This window comes from Oryctolagus cuniculus, chromosome 11, assembly GCF_051225735.1.
Source record: "Oryctolagus cuniculus isolate XC-2025 breed Fujian yellow rabbit chromosome 11, ASM5122573v1, whole genome shotgun sequence".
Taxonomy (NCBI): domain Eukaryota; kingdom Metazoa; phylum Chordata; class Mammalia; order Lagomorpha; family Leporidae; genus Oryctolagus; species Oryctolagus cuniculus.
The window spans coordinates 30,402,711-30,429,144 of NC_142877.1; the positions used below are offsets into that span (position 1 = coordinate 30,402,711).

Consider the following 26,434-nt stretch of genomic DNA (forward strand, 5'->3'; position numbering starts at 1 on the left):
CTTCCAGAGTGTTGAGTAGAGTGATGAGAGCAGACATCCTTTTGTTGTTCATTCTATCTCTCACCATTGAGCGTGACGCTGGCTGTGGACTGTCCATAAATGTCCTTTAAAAGGTTAAGGTACTTCCTTTCTAGTTCTAATGTAATTGGTTATTTTTATTATAAAGGTCCGTTGGATTTCATGAAGTGCATTTTCTGTGTCTACTGAATGATTGTGTGACCTTTGTATTTATCCTGGTGCTACAATGGACTATATTAATCAATTAGATTTATTTATTTATTTCAAAGTCAGAGTTACAGAGAGAGAGGAAGAGACAAAGAGGTCTTCCATCCATTGGTGCCCTCCCAGATGGCTGCAATGATCTGCACTGGGCCAGGCTGACATCAGCCTCCAGGAGCTTCTTCTGGGTCTCCCACGTGGGTGCAGGGGCCCAAGGACTTGGGCCATCTCCTCCTGCTGTCCCAGGTCATAGCAGAGAGCTGAATTGGAAGTGGAGCAGCTGGTACTCAAACCGGCGTCCATATGGGATGCCGGCACTGCAGGTGGCTTTACTCGCTACAACACAGCGCCGGCCCCTAAAGTAGTTTTTAACATTTGTTCCACATGTCAACCGGCTTACGGCGGTTCCTTTTCACCGATGGGAAAACAAATTACAGTTCAGATACAAAAGAATACTAAAGCAAAAGTTTGTTGAAATATGCCTTCCACGCGTGATCTCATTAAGCTTTATTGCAGCCATCTTGTGAAGTGATTATTACCCACCCTCTGCAGGTGGGGAAAGTAATGACAAGACCCGAACTCAGCCAGTAGGACAGGTGCGCTCGCTTAGGGGCGGACTCTCAACACTCCAGCAGTACACCAGGGCCCCACTGGGTGGTGCTCCTGTCTGCTGTTTTACTGCTTCGCAAGGGCCAGGGCGAAGGGCTCAGGTTCTCAACAGAGGGGAACTTGTGTTCATCAGGAATACTTTGCCACTAATACGACCATTACACGTTCATTCTGGCACCTCTGAGAACAGCCCTGAGCTTGGAATTCGTAACAGGAATTAGCGCTTTGCTCTCCAGGAAAAGTCTCCTAGGATCCATGATGAGCCCCCAGCCGGCCCCACTCAACTGTGGGACAAGGTTTACACAGGGAATGCCCTGCCTTGACCGACACGCGCGGGGAGAGGGGACAGGTGAGCGCACGCAGCGGGCCTTCTCATGGTGGCTTCCAGCCACGTGGTTAGTTTGCAGTTGGCCAGGACTCAGGGGACATGGTGGGGGGGGGACTCTTCCCAGTTCCTGGCAGGTGGGTGTGGGGTGAGGCAGCGCTGAAATGAAGAACAGCTGAGAAGTCAGGAGGGCTAAAGGCAGGGATGGTAAATAAAGTCTGAGCTGCACACTGACCCATCCCCACACACAGCTCCCGGGCACTCCCGCCCCCACCGCACTCCGCTGCCTGGCTCAGGCACCCACCAGGTCGGGGAGGAGAAGCCAGATTCAGTTTGGGATAAACTAAGTAGGAAACCAGAGGACCCCGCCACCTTCTTCTTCTTTTTCTTCTTTTTTAAATTGAACATGCCAAGTTCCATCAGCGAGTATGTGGCTGGTAGGTTGTCACTAAAAATAGCATGTCTGATTTTTGGACATGCGCACTTGGCATTATTTCTCTTACAAATTCAGGAAATGAAACCTCACACAACTTTGCTAAGTGATCCATCTAGAGAAAAAAAAAAAAAACAACAACAACAAACATGAACTTGGCTAAGGCTAAGGCCTTTTGTGTTCTTCCAAGGGCAAGTAGAATGTCACCTGGGAGCATGGGAGGGTGCACGGACAGGGAGCCGTCACAGATCTCAGGCCAGCCCTGCACACCGGCTGAGGTCACTTAGTGGCCTGTCAGAAGGGCTCCTGGCGCTCTCAGCCATGTTCACCCATATGGGCGCGGAGTGGGACCTGGACAGGAGATGAAATAATCAGGGGGAGGTGATGACGCCTTCAGGGCAAGAGTATGACTCCAACCCCCAACTGTGTGACCAGAGCTGGGGGAGGCAGGAAGTGGGCGTTGGAGAGGCGGTGGTGGCGTCGATGCCTTGGTGGGAAGCGGCCAGATTTCGGTTGGGAGGGGGAGTTGATGCCAGATAGGCCAGGCTTGGGTTATGACCAGGGCAGTGGGCACCACAAGAGACAGTACAATCACGGGCAGGAAACAGACAGGTGTAGGATATCCCCAAGCACAGGAGGCTGGTGCAGAACGCGACAGTGAGGAGGTGAGTGAAACCCTCAGGGAATCCATCCCCAGGCTTTGGCACACGTCTGTAACAAGAGGTGGTGGGAGCAGCAGTTCCTCATGGAAGCAGGGAGAATGTTCCAGGAAAGCTGCCCCGAGCTGTGAGGTCGACAGGCATGGGAGTGTTCAGGAAGTGCAGGAGTTGACCAGTGCCCATATGGGATGCTGGCCGTGCAGTTGCAGCTTAACCTGCTGCACCATAGTGCCGGCCCCAGATTTATTTTTCATCTTATTAATTCAAAAGTCAGAGACACAGAGATCTCCCACCAGCTGGTTCACTCCCCAAATGCCCGCAACAGCCAGGCTAAAGTCAGGAACTGGGAACTGTGCAGGTGTCTCACATGAGTGACAGGGACACAAATACATGGGCCATCACCTGCTGCCTCGTAGGGTGTGTATCACTAGGGAGCTGGAATCGGGAACAGAGCTGGGTCTCAAACCAGGCATTGGGAACCACTTTTTTTTTAATGAGTTTTGTTTTGTTTTTAGGATTTACTTATTATTTGAGAGGTAGGGTTACAGACAGGGAGGGAGAGACAGAGAGAGAAGTCTTCCATTTGCTGGTTCATTCCCCAAATGGCCACAGTGATCGGAACTTGGCTGATCTGAAGCCAGGAGCTTCCTCCAAGTCTCCCATGTGGGTACAGGGGCCAAAGGACTTGGGTCATCTTCCACTGCTTTCCCAGGCCATAGCAGAGAGCTGGATGGGAAGGGGAGCAGCCGGTACTTGAACTGGTTCCCATATGGATGCCAGTGCCTCAAGTGGAGGCTTAGCCCACTGCACCACAGTGCTGGCCCTTAAGAGCCACTTTTAAGTTATGTCCAGGAAGAGGGGCAGCCATAGTATAGATTGTGTCAGAGGCGTGGGGTTTCCAGAGGGAAGCAGGATGTAGAACCAACCCTGGGTTAAATGGTAGCAGTCGAGTTTATTTCCATCTTCCTGACGAACCAAGGAATTACAAAAGGGAAGAAAGATTCATCTGATGCAATTTCTGTTTGGTTTGGCTTGCAGTGCATGCCTTTGGCTAAGCATCTGTGCCAAGGTCTGTGCTGAGGGTCTGGGCAGGAGCGTGGCCTGCTCACCAGTTGGCCCAATTCAGGGAGAATGGCTTTCTTCACTGTGGTTCAGCTCCAAGGACTTTTACCCAACATTCATTGTAAATAATTCCAGGTTCTGTGGGAAGCTGTTGCAACAAGGCCCCAGCAACTGGAGAGCAAGGCAGGGCAAGCAGAAGGTAGAAAGTTCTAGATGTGCAGCTACACTCTCTACACTATGAGATGTATACACCCTCCTGGCTTCTGGTTCCTTGTCTCCCCATCAGCTGGTCTGTTGTGTTTCCAGGGTATACACATTCATTGTAATGTTAGATAGAGCAAGATGTTGTCAAGAATACATACCTAGGGAAAAAAAAGAAGAAAAGATACCCTTTTTATGCCTATATTTCATGTCTTATTTTCTTTTTTTAATGTATTTTATTTATTTACTTTTTAAATTTTTTTTTCTTTTATTTGGAAGACAGGAAAGACTAAGATCTTCAACCTGCTGGTTGACTCCCCAAATGCCCGTAACAGCCATGGCTGGGCCAGGCCCAAGCCAGGAGCCGGAACTCTATCCAGGCCTCCCATGTGGGTGGCAGGGACCTAAGCCCTTGAGTCATCACCTGTTGCCTGCCAGGGTATGCATTAGCAGGAAGCTGGAGCGGAAGCTGAGAAGCCAGGACTCCACAGCGCTCTCTGCTGTGGGAAGCAGGCACCCCAAGCTGCGACAAACAGCCGCCCTTGTTCTAATGCGGCTGCTTTATGACCAGAGAGGCAGGAACAGGGAAGGTGGAACAGAATGTCCTTGGAGGAATCCAGTCTTAACTCAGGCACTGCTTGGCCCAGAGGGGCCAGCTCAGCTGAGGCAGGTTCTGGAACGGGCGCTTGGACATCTAACATCCGACAGGCAGAGAACAAATTCCCACCTGCCATTAGCCATGCCCGAATCTTTCCCTGTCACTTTGGGGGCAGGTGAGAGTGAGGGCCAGAAGCAGCAGTGGGAGCGGGTGAGACTGGGGGCCAGGAGAAGTGGTGGGAGTGTGAGAGGGAAAGAGAAGAGGCTTAGAGATGCCGTGTGGTCCCGAGGGTGAGGCTCAGGCATGTGCAGGGGCCAGGCAGGACAGGGTGGAGAATGGAGAAGAGGAAGCAGGGTGGGAGGAGGAAGGCTCAGGTTAGGGGGAAATAACTTGCTGTCCATGGACCACTGAAAGTCCCCTTGAGCAAGAGGGAAGCCTCACTGGTTTGTTTACTTAGCAAGAGGAAGTGGTTGTGAAACCATCTTGTTCTGAGATTGCCCAGGGCCCCGATGACATCTTTTGTTTGCATATCAAAATGTCCACATGGGGCTGGCGCTGTGGCGTGGTAGGCTAAGCCTCCACCTAAGGCACGGGTATCCCACATGGGCGTTGGTTCAATTCCTCTTCCGATCCAGCTCCTTACTAATGGCCTGGGAAAGTAGTGAAGGATGGCCAAAAGTGCTTGGACCTCTGCACCCACGTGAGAGACCTGGCTCCTGATTGGCTCAGCTCTGCCTGTTGCAGCCATTTGGGGGATGAGCCAGCAGAAGACAGACCTCTCTGTGACGCCCTCTCTCTCTCTGTAACTCTGCGTCTCAAGTAAGTAAGTCTTTAAAAAAAATTCCACATCTTCAGATGTCATCAGACCTGTGCATTGGAGGGGGTTATGGCTTGTCCACTGCTGGGGGGACTCCAGGCCTGGTTTGGTGGGGAGGGCCAGGGAGAGGGCATGGGGCGTGGGGGCCGTGTTGCACTCCTGTGGTGACTCATTTCAGCAGTGGGTCATTGGTGAGACTCAAGGTGGGGACATGGCTGATGCCATCAGATTATCTAGAAAGCAACAGAAACTCACCTGGTAAGCTCCTTTCTCAACCCCTCCTACTGACTCCCAAGAGGCCCCCCCCCCCATGGCTTTGCAGGGAAGCCCAGAGTTTGTGACACCTTTGGTGAGGTTGGCAGGGCTGGAGGTGGGGGCGGGGTTCAAGCAGGCTATTAGCACTTGCAGTCAACGCTCATCGAATCTCATTATAAGTGTTCAAGGTCACTTAGTCCAAAAGGCAGTTGATGAGAGTCACCCATCCCGTGACGAAGGATGGGGCTCTCACTACTCCCTGGGCAGCTCAGCTCTAACGTGTTCTGCACCATCAGGAGTGTGTTCCTTTTTATTGCTGAATAATTTCCATGGTGTAGCTGTATCACAGTCTGTTGAACCATTCACCTGTTGATCAACATTTGTGCTATTTTTCAGTTTGGGGCCATTGCAGATAAAGCCGCTATGAACTGTCCTGTGCAGTTTTGTGTGGATGTAAGTTTTTGTTTCTTTGAGATAAACACCCAGGGGTGTGAGGGCTGGGTCATAGGCTGCATTAGTCAGGGTTCTCTAAAGATACAGAACCGACAGGCTATCTATGTAAGGGGGATTTATTAGGGTCATTGGCTCCCGCAGTCACAGCAGCTGTCCCAAGACAGGTGATCTACAGGTTGGAGAGCCTGGGCTGCTGGTAGCAGGGCTCAGTTGAAGTTCAAGGGCCTCAGAACCAGGGAAGCCAAGGGGCTCACTTTCAGTGTGAGGCTGCCTGACCACCAGCCAGGGGCCACCGACATGGGACCTGGAGCCCAAGCGCAGACACTGATGTCCATGGCAGGAGACAAATGTGGCCCAGCTCTCACCTCCTGTGTCCATTCTGCCTGGACCCCCACTTGCTGGGTGGTGCCCACACACTGCAGCCAGGACTTCCCACCCAGCCCAGTCAGGCTCACAGACACACCCAAAAGATGCCAAGTGTTCATTAACCCAGTTAGCACTATAAAATCAGCCATCACACGTGGTGGTATTTAGCTTTTAAAAGCAGCCATGCTATTTTTATAAAGATTTATTTGCGAGGCAGAGAGAAAGAGAGAGACAAACACACACACACAGAATTTTCACTCCTAAAACTGCTGCAGTAGCCAGGTCTGGGCCAGCCTGGAGCAGGAGCTTCATCTGGGTCTCCCACATGGTGGCAGGGTCCCCAGGACTTGAACCATTGTCTGCTGCCTTCCCAGGCACAGAGCAGGGAGCTGAGTTGGAAGCAGAGCAGCCGGGACTTGAATGGCTGCTCCGGTACCGAATGCAGCATCACAAGGGGCGGTTTACTCCTTGCCGCACAATGCCGCGCCCTTGGAATCCTCTCAGCTTCATCCTCTTCTTCCGGGACTCCGATGACATGGATGGTTGTTGGCTTCACTTCTCACGTGCTCCTGAGACTGCATTGCTCACTTTTCCTTCAGCCTACATTCTCTGTTCAGATTGGGTTATTTTTGTTGTCTTTAAGTTCTCCAATTCTTGCCTGTGTTGTCTCCATTCTGCTGTTGAGTCAATTTATGGAGTAAATTAATTGCAAACTTGTGTTCTGAAAAATTTTCAAGTTTTGGTTCATTATCTATTAGCACTTGCTAATTATCTCTCCTGTTTCTTTGCTATGTTTCATTTGTTTTAAGCACATCTGTAATTGTCAAAGCACATCTATAATGCTTTTTTTCTAAGATTTATTTTATTTATTTGAAAGAGTTACAGAGAGAGGTAGGGACAGAGAGAGAGGTCTTCCATCCACTGGTCCACTCCCCAGACGGCTGCAATGGCTGGATCTGCACCAATCTAAAGCCAGAGCCAGGAGCTTCCTCCAGGTCTCCCATGTGGGTGCAGGGGTCCAAGGACTTGGGCCATCTTCCACTGCTATCCCAGGCCACAGCAGAGAGCTGGTATGATGCTGTTTTAAATCTATCTTTACTGAAGTCCAATTTTACTTATATACTAAGCCATGAAAATGAAAAAATCCCACAATTTTGTTGAAAATAAAACACACTCTATGCATAGGAAAGACTGAAAATATACAGGTGGTGCCTAACTTATGACAGCTCAGCTGATGACTTTCCAACTTTAGGATGATGAAAGTGATACAGTCAGCACAAGCTGTGCTTTGAATGTTGGTCTTCTCCCACCCTAAGGACAGATACTCGATGGACGTTCTCTTTCGATGTGGGCATCGGCAGTGAGCCACACCTCCCAGCCCGAGACTGATGACTTTGTCCACTATAATGTTCACCTCAGTGTCAATTCAGTGTGATTTCAGTGCTGTGCATTAATGGTGAGAACCCATATAAGCATTCTATTTTCACTTCAAAATAGTATCCAGTAAATCACATGAGATATTCAACACTTTATTATAAAATGGCTTTGTGCTGGATGATTTTGCTCAACTATAGGTTAATGTTTGTGTTCAGCGTATTTAAGGTAGGCTAGGTTAAGCCATGATGCTCAATGGGTGAGGTGAATTAAATAATTTTTTTCTGAGAGGGAGAGGATGTGCTCACAGCCAGTAGGTCACTCACCAAATGTCCAAGAACTGGGAATTCAGTCCCTGTCTTCCACGTGGGCAGCAGGGACCCAACCACCCAAGCCATCACTTTCTGCCTCCCAGGTGCACATTAGTAGGATGCTAGAATCAGGGAAGTGGAAGAATCAGACCCTCAGATACGAGATGCAGACATCCCAAGAAGAGCCCTAACTGCTCTACCAAATGCTCTTCTCTTAAATGAATTTGTTTAAAGATTTAGGGGTGGTACAGCAGGTTAAAGTCCTGGCCTGCAGCACCGGCATCCCATATGGGCACTGGTTCAAGTCCCGGCAGCTCCACTTGTGCTCCAGCTCCCTGCTAATGATGCCTGGGAAAGCAGTGGAAGCTGGCCCAAGTGCTTGGGGCCCTGTACCCAAGAGGGGAGACCTGGAAGAAACTCCTGGCTCCTGGATTTGGATCAGCTGAGCTCTGGCCATTGCAGCCATTTGGGGAGTAAACCAGCAGATGGAAGACTCTCTTTGTCTACCTCTCTCTGTAACTTTTTCAAATAAATAAATCTTAAAAAAAAATTTAGTCATTCAAAGAGGAGACAGAGAGAGAAAGAAAGAACGAGAATCTTTCATCTGCTGGTTAATCCCCAAATGGTCACAATGACTGGCTGTGGGCCAGGCCAAAGTCAGGAGCCAGGAATCCCATCCTGGTCTCCCATATGGGTGGCAGGGGCTCAGGTATTTGGGCCATCCTCTGCTGCTTTCCTAGGTGCATTAGCAGGGAGCTGGATCGGAAGTGGAGTAACTGGGACTTGAACCAGCATTCCAATGTGGGATTCTGGCATTGCAAGTGGCAGCTTAGCTTGCTGAACCACAATGCTGACCCCAAAATGCATTTAAAAACATTTTTTTTGAAAGGCAATGAGAGAGAAAGGGAGAGACGCACAGAGAAAAATCTTCCTTCTTCTAGTTCACCGCCCAAATGCCTACCACAGTCTGGGCTGGGCCCAGGAGCCAGCAGCGCCTTCTGAATCTCTCGGGTGGGTGGTGGGGACTCAAGAACTTGCACCATCAGCTGCTGCCTTCCAGGTGCGTAGGCAGAAAGCTGGACTGGAAGGCAGAGCAGGACTTGATGCCAGTCACTCCTATATGGGAGGCAGGTGTCCCAAGCCCAGGCTTAACCTGCTGTGCCACAGTTAATTGCATTTGTGATTTATAGTATTGTCAACTTATGAGTTTATTGGGTTGTAACCACCCTGTAAGTCAAGGAGCATCTGTCTATATGTAGTACGCCAAGTTATAATCATATATTTGGGTTTTTAACTTCCAAGGGCCAGTGCTTTACAGCCAGTCATGTCCTGTGCCTGTTTCCCAGGAAACCTCTGGGCTGTCTGTGCCCAACAGAAGCAATAAAGCCAGATGGGAGGAAAGCTGGTGTCCTGGAGAAGGGCCCAGATCTTCCAGTTACCGCCCTCAACAAATGAGTCTGGTAGGCAGGCGAGGCAACCCCACCCCAACACACACACACACACACGCCCACCTCCCCTGCAGACACCTCCACACCCCACGGCTCCAGGTTCTGTTGCTCTGGGGCTCAGCCCTCGTGGACTTTCTTGTAAAATCTGGCTTATTTCCAAACAGGTCTGGTCTGTCCCTATCTCTATGGGACTGGGATATAAAAAACAAACCTTAAACTCACAAGCACTGTCAGTCAAGCAAATGTGTGTGTATGTGTGTGTGTGCATGCACCCACGTGCCTCTGAAATGAACTGATTGGTGGTAGGCTCTACTCCTTATGTTCATCGTGTGACCTGTTACCTCCCACCCCACAGCTTTGCTGAAACCAAATTCACGTACAATCAGCAGCAATAGTGAGTCTTGACATACTGGTGTCCCACAAAGCCAGCCCGATCAATACAGAGCACACCCCTCAGTGCCCTCAATGTCCTCCTGCCTCTGTGACCCCTTCCTCTGCAGCCTCTGACCTGTGTTCTGCACCTGTGGGTTATGTTCACGACCCAGTTTGTAGAAATACAGGGTGTGAACTCCTGCTTTTGTCTTGCTTCTTAGACTCAGTAGAATTAGTTGTGAGGCTCAGTCTGTCAGCTGCTCTTTATTGCTGTGTCCTACTGCCTGTGTGAGCCGTCACTGTTGTGTCCACTCAATGTCAGTGGACATCTAGGTTGTTTTCAGGAGGGGCTGTTACAGGTACGGGTGCAACACTCACACGGCATCTTTCTGTGGACAGAGGCTTTCGTTTCTTGTGGGCAACAGCTAGAAAGAAAATGGGCTGTCATATGGTAGGTGTCTATTTAACCTGTAAAGAAACTCTGAAAGCACTCCATACCCAGGATCAGAAGACAGTCAAGTCTCTGTTCCTCTGTTCACTCTTGTTTACAGGTCATATGGGATTCTAATCCATTTCAGTTCAGAGCAGCTCACTATTGGGCGGGGCGGGGGGGGGGGGATACTACCGCATTGTGTTTAATGCCTTACAAGGGTAAACACTTGCTTATTGTCAACATAAACCCTACTCAAGATCTTTTTTTTTTTTTTTTAATATTTTATTTATTTATTTGACAGGTAGAGTTACAGACAGTGGAAGGGAGAGACAGAGAGAATGGTCTTCCGTCCGCTGGTTCACTCCCCAAATGGCCACAACAGCTGGAGCTGCACCGATCCAAAGCCAGGAGCTGTGGGGAGCAACTCGGACTAGACTAGGTTACTGGAATTAAGACTTATTCTATGCATCTGCTCTCCCACAATATGGCGCTGGGAGAGAAGAAAACAGCTTCTACACAGCTGCCTCCAGTCCAGCCAATAAACTGTAGGACTTGCTCCTGATTGGAGGAGAGCAGCGTGCTCGGCGTGTGGGCAGCCGAGTTGGGATTGGCGTTGGGATTGGCGGAGGAGGACTATAAAGGAGGAGAGAGACGGCATGCACCAGGAACATCTAAGGGGAACATCTAAGGGGAACATCTGAGCAGCCCCCGAGAGAGCCGGCCGGCGGAGTGCCGCTCCCCTGCGGAAGTGGGGAAAGTGGCCAGGGGGAACCGCCCTTCCACGGAGGTGGAAGGGACAGTAGCCAACCCGGGAAGAACCAGCAGCAAACCCGGGGAGGGCCGAGCAGACGAAAGAACAGCGCAGGGTCCTGTGTCGTTCCTCCACGAAGAGGGGGAGCAACATAATGGTGCCGTGACTCGGATATGAAGCCTAGGCAGGGTTTAGTGTCGTTCCCCCATGAAGACGGGGAGCAACATGGTGGTGCCGTGACTCGGATATGAAGCCTAGGCAGGGCTTGGTGTCGTTCCTCCATGAAGAGGGGGAGCGACAAGGAGCCAGGAGCTTCTTCCAGTCTTCCACAAGGGTGCAGGGGCCCAAGGACTTGAGCCATCTTCTACTGCTTTCCCAGGCCATAGCAGAGAGCTAGATCAGAAGAGGAGCAGCCGGGACTAGAACCGGCGCCCATATGGGATGCAGGCACTACAGAGCCTACTGAGCCACAGCGCCAGCCCCTACTCAAGATCTTTGTACTTCTTCTTTCCAAGTCGTTTACCACTCTTTCAGAATATTAAGTAACTCTTCTCTTGCCACAGACTTAATGCTTTTGAGCCAGTTCATTGTCTGTGGGCATCGGCTGAGTGACATTATTATAAAACTATCTCACTTGTTATAAAAATGACTAAGTATTTGAATATCAGCACAATACTATGCTGCTGGCCACTTGTGAAGTCTATCTTCAAGAGACTATCGCCAGGGGGATTGATGTGGGCACTGATTTTGACTTTCATATCTGAAAAAATTAATCTGGAACCTTACCTGGCCCACATTGTGGTGTTGCGGCATTTGGGGAGTGAACCAACAAACGGAAGAGTTCTCATTCTCTCTCGTTCTCTCTCTCCTTTTCCCCTGTCACTCTGCCTTTCAAATAAATATTTTTTAAAAAAGGAGGTGAGATAACACAAAGGATGGGGTTTTGGATTTTGTACAATAAAAACAGAATTCAGCATATGGCTAGGGAAGGACATGGTGTATATAATTGTAGAATACTGTTCTAAATTATTCAGGCCTACACTTTCCATTGTTGGAGCCCTCCATTGTGTGGCCACACAGTGTGGCGAACTTACAGGAGCCAGAGCGTCCCCTCTCCCCAGGTAGCTGGTCAGCTGTGGACTCTGTGACCTTTGTCTAACCTGTGTTGTGAGATCTTGGGACCTTCTCCCTCTTGCTCTTTCTCCCCACCACCACCTTCCCTTCTTAGTCTATTTTTCAGTCTCTGAATCTCTGTCTGTCTCAGTCTCATTTTTGAAAATGCTCTTTCAGAACGGGCACGGCTCAGACCCTGCTGTGGGTGGGGCCTTCTGTCTCTGTCGCGTCTGCTGTGAAGCACAGCATGCCCTATGTATTGTAGAAAGTGACTATTTGCTTTCTAGAATTGTTTATGACAGATGATATAAGAGAGGTAATAAACAGAAAAATCTATGCCTGTAAAGAATACAAGAGTGAATTTTACCTACTATAATAAATCTGAAACTTATTTTCTGAGAAATAAATGTTCTAATGGGAAGATTATAGATAGATAGATAGATAGATAGATAGATAAAATATATATAAAGGAGGTGAGAGAGATGCTGAGAGGGTTATAAGCTAGAAGTTTCAGGAAATAGGTTTCTAAAGTGGAAGGGGAACCAAATGCCAAATAGACTTTCTGTGCTAGTGTGGGATCTGCTCCCCTAGTGGACTGACAAGCACTGATAGAATGTCATTAAAAGCACTCAAAAGACAAGGCTGGAAGTGGGCATGTAGCCTAGTGGTTTGTTTCCTGGCTCCAGCTTCTGAATCTGCCTTCCAGTTACAGCAGATCCCGGGGAGCAGCAGTGATGGCTCAAGCAGTTGGGCTCTTATCACCACGTGGGAGACTTGGATTCCTTCACAGCATCCAGCTCTGGCTCCAGCTCAGCCCTGGCTCGTGTACGCACTTGAGGAGTGAAATCAACAGATAGGAGCACTTGTACTTTCTGTCTCTCTTCCCCTTCACTCTCATTAAGAAGAGAAATTTGGGGCCAGCGCTGTGGTGTAGCGGGTTAATGCCCTGGCCTGAAGCACTGGCATCCCATATGGGCGCAACAGTTCTAGTCCCAGCTGCTCCTCTTCGAATCTAGCTCTCTGCTATGGCCTGGGAAAGCAGCAGAAGATGGCCTAAGTCCTTGGGCCCCTGGCACCTGTGTGGGAGACCTAGAGGAAGCTCCTGGCTTTGGATCGGTGCAGCTCTGGCTGTTGCAGCCATCTGGGGAGTGAACCATCAGATGGAAGACCTCTCTCTCTGTCTCTCTTCTGTGTAACTCTGACTTTCAAATAAATAAATAAATCTTTAAAAAAAAAAGGAGAGAGAAATTCATGTCATCAAAGTAATATCTCATTCTTTTTTTACAGCCATGATTCAGACTCTGAGAGCAAAGTACGAGTGCCCTCTGAGGCAGTGAACAGAAGAGTCGGGTTGAGAATGGTAGAGACATGCTTGGAGGAGAACATGCATGAGATGTTCCAAGCCACGCTGGTCCCACCATGCACGGGCAGCGGAGTGCAGGCTGGGCTCCTGATTCACGGAGACATTTGTTTGGTTCACTGAGATATAATCTACCAGCTGTTAATTCATCCCCCACAAGTCACATTAGAATGTGCTTCAATTAATAAATGATTCTTGTTAATGCTAGGTACATAAATGAGCTGATAAGGGAAGAAAATACAAGTTGCTGAATTCAGTGTATAAAAACTGTATTGAGCCTTCACAGACCTGTGTGCCTACCTATGCTAGCAGCCCAGTCTTGGGCACAAGCAACAGTACTGTCTGTAAAACTGCATCAGGTGCCAGTGCAGCAACTCCCTAGGCTAATCCTCTGCCTTGCGGCACCAGCACACCGGGTTCTAGTCCCAGTCAGGGCACCGGATTCTGTCCCGGTTGCCCTTCTTCCAGGCCAGCTCTCTGCTGTGGCCAGGGAGTGCAGTGGAGGATGGCCCAAGTGCTTGGGCCCTGCACCCCATGGGAGACCAGGAGAAGCACCTGGCTCCTGCCATCGGATCAGCACGGTGCGCCGGCCACAGCGCACCAGCTGTGGCGGCCATTGGCGGGTGAACCAACGGCAAAGGAAGACCTTTCTCTCTGTCTCTCTCACTGTCCACTCCGCCTGTCAAAACAAACAAACAAACAAAAACAAACAAAAAAAAACCCACCTGCATCAGGAAGACCCAGGGGGCTCCCCAGCATGAGCCCCTCACATCACCCTGGATTGGGAACCGTCTGGGCACTTGTTCTGTCTTCCAGCGCTCTGACCGAGATGCAATGGCCTCCGTGCAGAGTGTCCAGTCCTGGCTTTGTTCACGTGCCCAGACCTAGGCGGGGGGAAAGATGGCATTTCCCCCAGACCACCCAACAGGGAGAGGGTACAGCCAAAGAGGCAACGCTGCCACCAAAAGGAGAAGGTGGGTGCTGGGCAGTTAGGGAAGCAGACACCACATTCTTAGTTCTGGTCCCCAGTGGGGAGTCTCCACTGCATTCCTCTGAGCTGGTGAGGTTTTTAATACTGTGTGATGATTTGTTGAGTTCATGCAAGACCAACAAATCTGTGCTCCAGACACCCTGTAGGGGCACACATACAGGACTGCAAAGGTCCATACTCCAACAGTCACGTGTTCTTGGATGTAAGCAACAGAATCTTTAACAGAAGAAAACTGTACCCAGAAAAAGGAAATGGGTAAACTACAGAAAGATAAAATGGAAATGACCAAACTAGAATATACAAATCTCCTGGGACTAAAACCCAAGGTCAACTGGCAACTCTGGGGCAGAGTCCCAGTTCCTTCTTGGCATTAACTATCGGGTGCTGTCACATACCCGGGTTTAGAGTGAGGTTTTGGAGCTTCTGCGGGAGGCAACCACCAGACCACTAGAGAGATTAGAAGAGGGAAGGAAAGAGATTAAATACAGGATCCTGCACACCAAAATTCTCAAATGCATGCGGAACTGTGTGCTGAGAAAAAGCCACTAAAACCAATCATTACAAGAGCCTGAAAAGGACCTTAAATCCTTAAATAGACTGAGTGTATAAAGGGTAGGCGTAAGCTACACCTCTGTTAAAAAAAAAAAAAAAAAAAAAAAAAAAAAAAAAAAAAAAACTGCGGCTTATTTGATTGAAAAATGGAAAGGAATGAAATAAGACCAAATGGACTCAAAGAAGAACCAATTAGAAATCTTGGAAAGAAAAACATGGTTTAATTAATATAAACAGGCTTAAGTTGGATATAGTAAAATAGTAAGCAAGGAAACTGGAAGATGATACTTAGGAAATTACCCTCTACACAACACACACACAAGCACCTTTCCACTTAGACACTGAAGAGGCATCTCAAATATCTGTAGCCACAAAACTCCGTCTTTGAAGCACATCTCTAATAGGAGGTATAGAACAGGTCAACGCAGAGCCACGGTGGTTGAAGTGTGGGCAGGAGGACTCATTCATGTCATTAAATGAGCATGAGGAGTGACCCAGTAATTTTCCTTCTATTCCTGTTTTAAACAATTGCTACAATCTTGTATTTTTTAAAATATACCTTGCCTGAATTAAATAAGGGACATTTTGAAGATGGAAGCTGTTCTATGAATTATCCAAGCTCTCAACAAATAGCTTTACTTTATTATGCTTTAATGAATTGTAGTTCAATCAGACTAGCTAGAAAGTTAAAGATACAAGTAATGCAGGCATGTCTCAGACATTGTGGGTGCTGCTCCACAACTACAGGAATAAATATTGCAACAGTAACCTTGTTTCCCAGTGGATACAAAAGGCTGTTTATCACATACTCTATTAAGTGAGAAATACAGTGTTATGTCTAAAAGCACTCAACATACAGAAAAAACTTTGTTAAAAAAATAATGCTAAGCTTTACCTGAGCCTTCAGCAAGTCCTAATGCTTTTGCTAGAAGAGGGTCTTGCTGGGACGCTGACAGGTTCTGGCTGATCAGTGTGGTGGCCGTGCGGTTGTGGCAGTTACACTTCGCATCTTTAAGACAATGAGTCTTCCTTTCGCAGAAGGTCTCTGCCGTGCAATGCCATGTGATGCTGTTTCACCCACAGAATTTCTTCCAGAAGTGGAGCCAATCCTCCCAAACCCTGCTGCTACTTTATCAACTAAGCTCATCTGACACTCTAAATCCCTTGTTGCCATTTCAACGATGTTTGCAGCATCTTCGTCAGGAGTAATTCTGCAAAATACTTTCTTGGCTTATACACAAGGAGTAACTTTTCTCATCCATTAAAATTTTACCACGAGGGCTGGTGGTGTGGTACAGCAAGTTAGTCGCCACCTGTGACGCCAGCATCCCTCATCAGAGTACAGGTTCAAGTCCCTGCTCTGCTTCTGACAGCAGGAAAGGCAATCTGCCTATCTGCAGCAGAACTCTCAGGTGACTAGGCAGGAATATTTTTTGCTCCGTCTCAACAGTGAGTACCTGAAGTTCAGTAAAGCGCACTGCAACAGCTCTGCTATCATCCAGGCTTTGTTGTTTGTTTCTAGGGCAAAGGCAGATTGGATTGAGTAATTCCTAAGGGCGGGGCCGGCACTGTGGTGAATCGGGTAAGGCTGCCACCTGCAGTGCCGGCATCCCATATGGGATCCAGTTCGAGTCCTGGCTGCTCTGCTTCCAATCTAGCTCTCTGCTATGGCCTGGGAAAGCAGTGGAAGATGGCCCAAGTCCTTGGGCCCCTGCACCCGTGTGGGAGACCCAGAAGCTCCTGGCTCAGATAGGCCCAGCTCTGGCCATTGCAGCCATCTGGGGAGTAAACCAGCGGAACAGAAGACTCTCTCTCTCTGCCTCTAACTCTGCCTTTCAAATAAATAAATAAACCCTTAAAAAAAAATTCCTAAGGGCTTCAGAGTTTTCAGACTGGCAAATGAACACGGCTTCAACTATCATCACCAGCTGCATTAGCCCTTCCTAACAAGGAGTCAGCCAGTCCATGAAGCCAGGCAATGATTTCTCTGTAGCTACGGAAGTCCAGATGGAGTCTTCTTTCAATGTGAGGCTGTCTTGTCTACCTTGAAATCTGTTAGTGTAGTCACTTTCATCAGTTATCTTAGCTCAGTCTTCTATAACGTGCTGCTTCAGCCTGCACTTCTGTTATGGACATGACTTCTTAAATCTTACCAATCTACTTCTGCTAGCTTCAAAAGAAATCTGCATTTTCCATTCTTCTCTCTGCCTTCATACACTTGAAGAGTGTTATTAGATCTTTGCTCTGGTTTGAGTTTTGGCTTAAAGGAATGTTGTAATTGATTTGCTCTTCTATCCAAACAACTAAACCATTCTCTGTATCAGCACTAAGGCTATTTCCCTCTCATACCATTTGTGTGTTGACTGGAAAAGCACTTCTAACTTCCTCCACAACCTGCATCCACAGCCTGGCTGTTTGCTATAGAAGTCCTGGCTTTCAGCCTGTCTCAGTTTTCAGAATGCCTTCCTTACTAAGCTTAATCATTCTATTTTTTTTTTATTTAAAGTGAGCAATGTCTCACTCTTCCTTTGATTTGAACACTTCAGAAGTCACTGTTTCTGCCGATTCCAATATGGCTTTCTCTTATGGACTAGGCAGACTGAGAGAGCCCAGGAAATCAGCGTTCAGTTGGTAGAGCAGTCAGAACACACACATTTATCTCTTGTTGGCCATCTTACATGAGCACGTTTTGGAGCACCACAAAACAATTATAATCGTAACATAAAAAGTCACTGATTATCCCAACAGATATAATGAAAAAGTCTGAAATATTTCAAGGATTATCAAAATGTGAGAGATGTGAGGTGAGCACATGCTATTGGAAAAATAGTACCAATAGATTTCCTCTGTGCAGGGTTGCCACAAGCCTTCAATTGAAAAAAATATAACACCTAAAACACCAATCAGGGGCCGGTGCCGTGAATCAGTAGGTTAATCCTCTGCCTGTGGCGCCAGCATCCCACATCAGCGCCAGTTCTAGTCCTGGCTGCTCCTCTTCCCATCCAGCTCTCCGCTATGGCCTGAGAATGGCCTGGGAAAGCAGTACAAGTTGGCCCAAGTCTTTGGGCCCCTGCACCCACATGGGAGATCAGGAAGAAGCACCTGGTTCCTGGCTCCTGGCTTCGGATCAGCACAGCTCCAGCTGTTGTGGCCATTTGGGGAATGAACCAACAGAAGGAAGACCTCTCTGTCTCTCCCTCTGTCTGTAACTCTCTCAAATAAATAAATCTTTAAAAAAAAAAAAAAAAAAACACCAATCAAGCACAACAAAATAAAGTATGCCTGTGCTTCATATAGTGCTCATCCCTGTTAGTGTAAAGCCACCAGTTCCAGGAAGTATAGATTCTTTTATTCTTAAAAGTTCTTGTCCTTCTATTAAGATTTATTTTTTAATTTTTAAATGAAGCTGCGATTCAGAACCACAGCTTTTTTTTTTTTTTTTTTTTTTCCAAAGACACAGGAGAAGGGGAGAGAGAGAGAGAGAGAGATCATCCATCAACTGGCTCACTCCCTAAATGGCAACAGCTAGAGCTGTGCCAGGTGGAAGGCAGGAGCCTGGAGCTACTTCTAGTCTCCCATGTGGTACAGGGGCCCAAACACTTAGGCCATCTTTGGCTGCCTTCCAAGCACGTTAGCAGGGAGCTGGACTGGAAGTGGAGCAGCCAGGTCTCAAACTGGGGCCCATATGGGATGCCAGCATCACAGGTAGCAGCTTAACCGACTATGGCACAGCACTAGACCCTAAAATTGTATTTCTCTGAGGCCAGCATTATTATTCCATTGGACCAGAATTGTATTTTGTGTTGAGATGAACTCAAGAAGAAAAAGAACAAAATAAATCCAAATTAAGCAGAATTCTGAAAACTTAATGGTAATGAATAATAGTAAAAACACTGTTCAATAATGCTAAAGCCTAGTTTAATAAAGAGATATATGAGGGTACTTCAAAAAGCTCATGGCAAATGGAATTAGAAGTAAGTTTAGGGGCCAGAGCCATGGCTCAATAGGCTAATCCTCCACCTGGGCGCCGGCACCCCGGGTTCTAGTCCCGGTTGGGGAGCTGGATTCTGTCCTGGTTGCTCCTCTTCCAGTCCAGCTCTCTGCTGTGGAAGGCAGTGGAGGATGGCCCTCTGCACCCACATGGGAGACCAGGAAGAAGCACCTGGCTCCTGGCTTTGGATCAGGGTGGTGCGCCGGCCATGGTGGCCACTGGGTGAACCAATGGAAAAGGAAGACCTTTCTCTGTTTCTCTCTCTTTGTCCACTGTCAAAAATAAATAATTCAAAAAAAAAAAAAAAAGTAGTAGTAAGTTTAGAGGTAAATGAATGGCTTAGTGGTTATTACCGATGTTGGGTAAAATGTACACATCCCACTTCAGAGTACCTGGTTTTAATACCATCTCTGGCTCCTGACTCCACCTTCCTGCTAATGCAGACCCTGGGAGGCAGCAGGTGCTGGCTCAAGTACTTGGGCTCCTGCCATCCCTGTGGAGGACCTGGATTGGCCTGCCAGCTCCCGACTTTAGCCTGCCAATTTTGGCTATTTTGGACATTTGGAGAGTAAACCAGTGAATGGGAACTGTTTCTTTGTCTCTCTGTCCCTCAAATAAATAAATAAATAAATATAAAATATAAAGAGAGAGAGTGTGTGCTAAGTTTTTTTGGTGCCAAAAATATGGGACCTTCAATAAGTTAATGAAAAAACTATGCACTGGATTTGTTTTTCTGAACCAAAATAAACTTAACTTTTAATTCCATCTTTCCATATATCTTTCAAAGTAACTTATTTATTTTTATGTATATATATCATTATTAAACAACACACAGCTTTATATTCAATACATTCAAATTTAGAAAAACTGCGTGATTTTCCATGAAAATTATAAACTTGCTAAAAAAAAAAGTAGAGAATATATACAGAAAAGTAACTGAAGAAACTGTAATGGAAAAAAAAAAAAAAAAGCCACCACCAAACTTGAAAGCTACTCAATTTACAAGGCTATCTCAAACAGTCTCCAAAACCAGCTGAAGAAAAGTCCAAGTCAATCTCATTTGCTAAGTGCGGACAATAAATCCTAAACAAGTTTGCAAATTAGTGTTGAATCAACATTCATGAACAGAGATTTTACATCAGTTATTGAAGAGTAGTTCAGCATTAAAAAAAAAAGTATTAGCTTCGTTCACTCCACTTAATTACAGATGAACAAAAAGTATCCCTTTGGTGATTTATTAGCAAACTAAGAATTTTCTTAACTTGATCAATGTGATCTACTACAAAACCTCAGCAGCCAACATTCTTATGTTCCCATGACAATCAGGAAAGAAAGATGCCTATAATTACTACTTGTCAATGAAATGAAACAAGATAGTCACTTAAAATTAGAAAAATGCATTTACTGATACTATAATTATCTATACAACCCCAGAGGCTTAAATAATAAATGTTTTAATTGAATTCAGCAAGGTACCTAGAGATAATATCAATAAACAAAAATTAACTGCTTATTATTAAAGCAGAAAAGTACTCGAGAAAGTGAACTAGGAATTTCATAAAAGTCTATTCATTTCCATTTAGAAAATGAAAACTCAGTTTATGAAAACAGGTAAAGCTGCCGTCTGCAGTGCCAGCATCCCATATGGGTGCCGGTTCGAGTCCCAGCTGCTCCACTTCCACTCCAGCTCTCTGCTATGGCCTGGGAAAGCAGATGGCCCAGGTCCTTGGACCCCTGCACCTGCGTGAGAAACTGGGAAGAAGCTCCTAGCTTCGGGTTGGCACAGCTCTGGCGGTTGCAGCCGTCTGGGGAGTGAACCAGTAGATGGAAGATCTCTCTCTCTCTCTCTGCCTCTGCCACTCTAACTATGCCTTTCAAATAAACAAACAAATGTTTAAAAAAAAGTCAAGTCGTCCCCGTCATGTTTTTAATATAGCAATCAGTCTGACACTGAGTAAAATCCCACAAAGACTTTCCTGACAGTTGATAAGGTCATTTTCTACTTGTTGAACAATGTGGAAGAATTTTTAAAAAGCAAAAGAATAAGTTGGGCAATGGCCCTATCCTGTATCATATTATAAAGTTATACGAATCCATGGATTCAGCAAGAGAAAAGTTATGCAAGAGTCCTGGGTGCCACTTACTGAGGCAGAGAAAACTTTAGGGATGGGAGGAGGTTTGGGGGAAGGAGGGAAGAGCGTGGGCGAGGTGCAGTAATGTGGGATGCCTGCTCGCCCTCTATATGCACAGTCCAATCTGGACCTTCTGCAGTTCAGTTTTGCACATTTCAGTTCAGCCATCCGACCTACATTTCAATTTCTTGTGTAAGGAAACAAGTGGAGGTATGCGTGGCGGATTAACCACAGCATTCCTCATTACTGTACTACTAGTAGTTTCCTCTATTTTAGAACACTGCATACCTGCCTTTAAACAGGCAGTGACCCAAACTGGTTCCACAGCCATCCTGCCTCACCCCTACTCCGTGAAGGCCCGAGAGCCCCACAGGGTTCTTGACCGTTGATCATGCCGCAATCTCTCCCGACCTCCAGAACACATGGCACACACTTAACCATGTACTCTTGCACCTTAAACACCTCAGATCAAGTTCTCAAATTACAGAAGCCCACTAGGGTTACATTTGAATCAGTTTCTAATCATGAATGCCAATATAAAGCAGCATTTCAACAAAATGCATTATTTCTAATATGAATACTTTGCTTTCAACTCCAAAAGTACATAATCCAAGACTAAAATGCAAAGGAGTAAGTCAATGTATCCAAATCTAAGTTAGCAGGACTCCATTATCAACCTAGAGTTCCAAACCAGCGCTAAGGTGAGAGATAAAACTCAGTAATCACGGCCATGAAGATAAAGAGCTAAGGCAGAAGGGGCGACAATCGTGCACCTGGACTGACAGGACTGCAGCACCTTACTGCCAGCCCTCCCGCCACCCACTTTAGGTAAATTGCTCCAGGGAAGGGCAATCGGGTCTGGGAGGAGAAATTACCTTTTTGCTCAAATCACTGGAATAACCATCACTATTATATTTCTCCTCATTCAGCTTGGAGTAGAAAATTGGTTTACAGTAACCCATCAAATATATGATTCCAAGCAACTGGGGTGGAGTGAGAATTCCAGGTGTGAACATGCAAACTCACACACACACATGCACATGTGAGCACACTCCAGATAAATGGCCAAGCATGCCATACAGAACTGTATGTTAATCATGAAACAGTCTGAGTGAGGAAACTAGGATTGTTGCCACTGCCATTTATTTAGCTGGTTCATAACGAAGGAGAGAACACTAGAGTGGTGCTAAAAACACAAAGAAGTCCTTGCCCTTAAGGGGCTTACAATCTTATTAGGGAAATATAACAGATACATAAGAAATTGACTCTAAGAACGCTTAGGCTAACAAATGCCACAAGACTTCAGAAGGCCGCGTAGCTTAGGAACATAAAGATCAGGAGTTGGGAAACCCAGATTCTAACACCAACCTGACAGATCAGTGAACCCTTGGGTTTATTAGCCTAGCTGCAAACTGCAGTAGAGAGACTTCGAGGCTATATGCATTGTTTCTGTCATGATTGAGATCCAAAGCGGAGGCAAGTTTTAAAGAGGTGGCACCTGAGTGAGACATGGAAGGCAGGCAGAGAAGGCATTTCAGACAAGGAGAGTGGTGCTGAGGCAGGCAAAAGCATGGGGCCCCCAGGGGAGAAGAGTTGAGTGCTACAGGGAATAATGGAATGAGGTAAGTGGGTGGCAGGACGCCAGCTGTGGTTACCCTCAGGCACCGCTCACCCAGGAGGGAGCTGTGTGCCTCCCATCCATGTCCAGTCAGTTACAGTACATCATTCCAGAGAGGAGAAAATACAGAGGACAGTGGCAGCATGCTATCAAACACTTCACTCGATTTCTAGAAAGCAAAAAATAATTTAATATTACACTTCTACATCACAAAATTGACATTAATATATTGTCCCCATTGTCAAAATGTAAACTAATTCAAAGTTAACATTTTTAGTAAACAAAACTAAATCTCTCAATCCAAAAGGACATATGATACAAATTATATTATCCCCCTAATTCCAACATTGGTTTTCTACTGTGTTCCACATACTGTGGAAATAAAAATGGCTAAGGACAAGGGCCCTGCCCTTGCAAAGCACAAGCCTGGTAGGAGAGGCCCTCAACTGTGCTCACCTGGAATGGACCAAGAGGCATGGTGTGATGAAGGTGTGAGCAGGGCGGAGGTGTGAGCACAATGAGGCATAAGCAGGATGCTTGAAGACAGTTTCTTGTCTTCTGAAGGACTTTCAGTCTGGGCTCAGAGGAGAGAGGCGGATGGCTCCAGGAGAAATGTGTGTGGCATGGAGAAAGTGACTATGGTGAAGAGACAGCTCCTAGGCATCGGACACATGGGCCCATGTAGGGAGTAGCCCAGTAGCCTCTCACAGCTAGAGTGGCTGGAGAAGAGGTTAAAGGGCAACAGCTAGGAACATGAGACCTGCATGTATTAAAATGGGGAGCCTCTGCTTGTGACGTTTTAGTCATTGCCTAGCACTGGCTTCTAAGGTTTGGAAGAGGCAGATTTGAGAAGGAGTGGGAAGGTTCTATCTGTATCGTAAGCAGTTGCAATGTGCTCTCCTCAGCAAATCAAACTTCTCAGAGGCATAGCCCCTACCAGCTCCTTTCCTCACTCTCCTCTGTCCCTACCCTGGCTTATGAACAGTTTCCCCACTGCCCTAGAGTCTTCTTCAGAGATCTGGAACTGGAAAGGCACAGGGGAGGAGCAAAGAAATGGGACTAAAACTGCACACATATGGCTAACCAAGTTACCAGAAGATATTGGTAACTGTATTGTACAAAAGTCTGCAGATGAAAAAACATTCTTTCCCAGGAGTTTTCTAAAAATTCCCAATTCCTAAACTATTTTCAAATATCAGTGTTACAAATACAATACCATAGGATTTCAGATCTCATCTTCACATAATTAAAATCTCACCAAAATTGCATTGCTTAGTTTTAAAAAAATCAAAAGATATATGTAAGTTCAAGTCTTAGGTTCTCAGCTACTGCCATACATGAATGTCCATACATCAATAAACGGCCTGGGGAAGAAAGTACAGTGAAAGATGGAGGCAAAGAAGCTTTAGGATAGACACTAAGTTCCAATTGCTCAGAATAATATAAAACCGTTCTACAAAAAAAGTAACACCTTCTTGAAATTTCATTTTATAATGGAGAAAATAAATCTGTCATTTTATTTAACATTCATTTTTAAGTTACAGTTATGCCAACATAATCTACTCCTAATGAAATAAATCTTAGTATAATCCTAAAAACATGCATAAACGCTTGGTAAGATTTTCTATATTTCTAAATAAATTACATGCATGATATGCATTTCCAATAAAGAATACCAATATAAGATTCAGGACATTTATTTTTCTGCACGAAGATTTAACTACTGTATCACACACACACACACACACACGCACACATACCCAACAAACCCACAAAGCAATGGTGTGTAATAGGTAGTGAGATACCCTTAAAATAAGCATGTTTAATATGCCCACAAACAGGCTTTTTTTTTTTTAGGCAACAAAATATTTTCAGTCCTTGACATCTTCTCACACTCACCTAGCACCACAGATGCAAGGACTTATATCAGTAAACGCGTACAATCCCATGCTTGAAACCTAAAGCATGCACTGAACTGAATATATACATTGTGATCTACTCTACTAGGTATGCACTACATACTTCTAATATTTTATACATTAAATTACCCTGCAGCATTTTGAAATTTTAACATTTATGCAAAACAACTTCTGAAAGACTTAGGAAACAAATTCCAAGGTTCACCTCCAGGCTGGTTTGGTTAAGTGAAAAAATGGCAGCAGCCTCAAGGTTCATCCTGAATGAAAATGATATATGTGCATGTCAACCCATGTAAAAAACGCCTATATACACAGATGGCACAAAGAATTGTGCAGTTGGAATCACCAGTGCAAATGCATGCATTTGAGGTACTTATTCTTTTCCATGGTCAGGTATAATTATGCATAGTCATTTCCTCAAGTGCTAAAGATTTCAGACCTGATCAAATAAGTCGTTAAGAAGTGTAAATATAAGATATTTATATAGCTAATTTTGAAGTGCTATGCTGTTAAGGACATTTATTTAACATTATAGGTTTATATATTTAGTTCAAAATATTTACCAACCAATAAATGTTCTTACTGTAAAGAGAATGACTGGCAATTATACCTGGCCAAGTGATTAAATAGCATACTTGAAATTCTTGCAAGAACTGTAGTGAAAGAGTAAAATACTTCATTATTGCTTCATTGGACTAAGAAACCCAAAAGGCATAGATAAACGATGCTCAGTGATGAAAAGTGAATACCCAAATGGTCTCCAGACAGCAACTACGCGTTCTCCATGTTGTCAATGCCATTGGCATCCACGTGGATATCAGGCTCCCCGCACAAAGACGAGGGGACAAAGCGGCTCACAGTAGGGCACAAACAGCTCTTCAGCTCTGGCAGTTCTTGCTTCAGGCGTTCCAACTGCTCCACTTGGAATATATTTGGCTGTTCAGGCATCCAATCATATATCCTATGATGAAACAAACGCAAATCACATAAAAAAAAGCAATTTCATGCTTCAGACCTACCTACCTGATTTACCCTTCATGACAATTTGTTTTCAAAATGCCTAGAATATCCATATTGCAGAGTTTTTGTTTGAAAGATGAAAGCTTCAGTTCTAAAGACTTCTCTTTTCAGGGTGGGCATGTAGCATAGCAGGTTTAAGATACTTCTCGGGACCCCCAAATTCCACACTGGAGTGCTGATTCCAGTGTTGGCTACTCCGCTTTTGTTTTTTGTTTTTTTTTTGTTTTGTTTTGTTTTGTTTTGTTTTTTCGACAGGCAGAGTTAGACAGTGAGAGAGAGAGACAAAGGTCTTCCTTCCGTTGGTTCACCCCCCAAATAGAAGCTACGGCCGGCACACCGTCCTGATCCAAAGCCAGGAGCCAGGTTCTTCTTCCTGGTCTCCCATGCGGGTGCAGGGGCCCAAGCACTTGGGCCATCCTCCACTGCCTTCTCAGGCCACAGCAGAGAGCGGGACTGGAAGAGGAGCAACCGGGACTAGAACCCAGGATACCGGCACCGCAGGCAGAGGATTAGCCAAGTGAGCCGTGGCATCGGCCGGTTACTGTGCTTCTAATCCAGCCTCCTACTAATGCCCTTGGGGAGGTAGTGGATGATGGCCCAAGTTCTTGAGTCTCTGTCACCCTTATGGAGACCAAGATGGAATTCTAGGCTCTTAGCTTTGGCCTGGCCCAGCTTCAGCAATTGAGGTCACTGGAAGAGTGAACCATTGGATGGAAGATCTTTTACCTTTCAAAAGAACAAATAAATAAATCTTTTTTAAAAATTATTTATTTGAAAGAGTTACAAAGATAGAGAATCTTCCATCCAATGGTTCACTCCCCATATGGCCACATCAGCTGGGACTAGGCCAGGCTGAAGCCAGGAACCAGGCGCTTCCTACAGATCCCTCATGTGGCTGGTCTGCTAATTTCCCAGACCAATCCATGGCAGGGAGCTGGATGGGAAGTAGAGCAGCAGGGACACAAACCGGCACCCATTTGGGATGTCAGCATTTAAGGCGGCACCTTTACCCACTTTGCCACAATGCTAGCCCCATAAATCAATCTTTTAAA

At 46.2% G+C, this 26,434-nt stretch overlaps 1 protein-coding gene and 2 long non-coding RNA genes across 7 annotated transcripts in view; 1 reads left to right on the forward strand and 2 right to left on the reverse strand.

Moving 5' to 3' along the window:
• Positions 1 to 1,042: 1,042 nt before the first annotated feature.
• Positions 1,043 to 6,503, forward strand: LOC103348227 (uncharacterized). Its single transcript, XR_016215899.1, has 3 exons — positions 1,043 to 1,177; positions 5,575 to 5,631; positions 6,372 to 6,503. It is a non-coding gene; the product is annotated as an uncharacterized LOC103348227 (long non-coding RNA).
• On the reverse strand, positions 6,161 to 14,812 carry LOC149123403 (uncharacterized). Its single transcript, XR_016215900.1, has 2 exons — positions 13,885 to 14,812; positions 6,161 to 6,674 (listed from the first exon to the last, which is right to left on the reverse strand). It is a non-coding gene; the product is annotated as an uncharacterized LOC149123403 (long non-coding RNA).
• Positions 14,813 to 21,951: 7,139 nt separating this feature from the next.
• The window catches only part of GPCPD1 (glycerophosphocholine phosphodiesterase 1), a 60,891-nt gene continuing 56,408 nt past the window's right edge, over positions 21,952 to 26,434 (reverse strand). For 3 of the 5 annotated variants that reach the window (XM_089307253.1, XM_002710841.6, XM_089307252.1), the window contains one exon: positions 21,952 to 25,323. In XM_089307253.1, the coding sequence (XP_089163379.1) occupies positions 25,134 to 25,323 (190 nt within the window). In that variant the 3' untranslated portion in view covers positions 21,952 to 25,133. The remainder of the gene's footprint in view (positions 25,324 to 26,434) is intronic. The other 2 variants (XR_016215898.1, XR_016215897.1) reach the window with 1 other exon arrangement.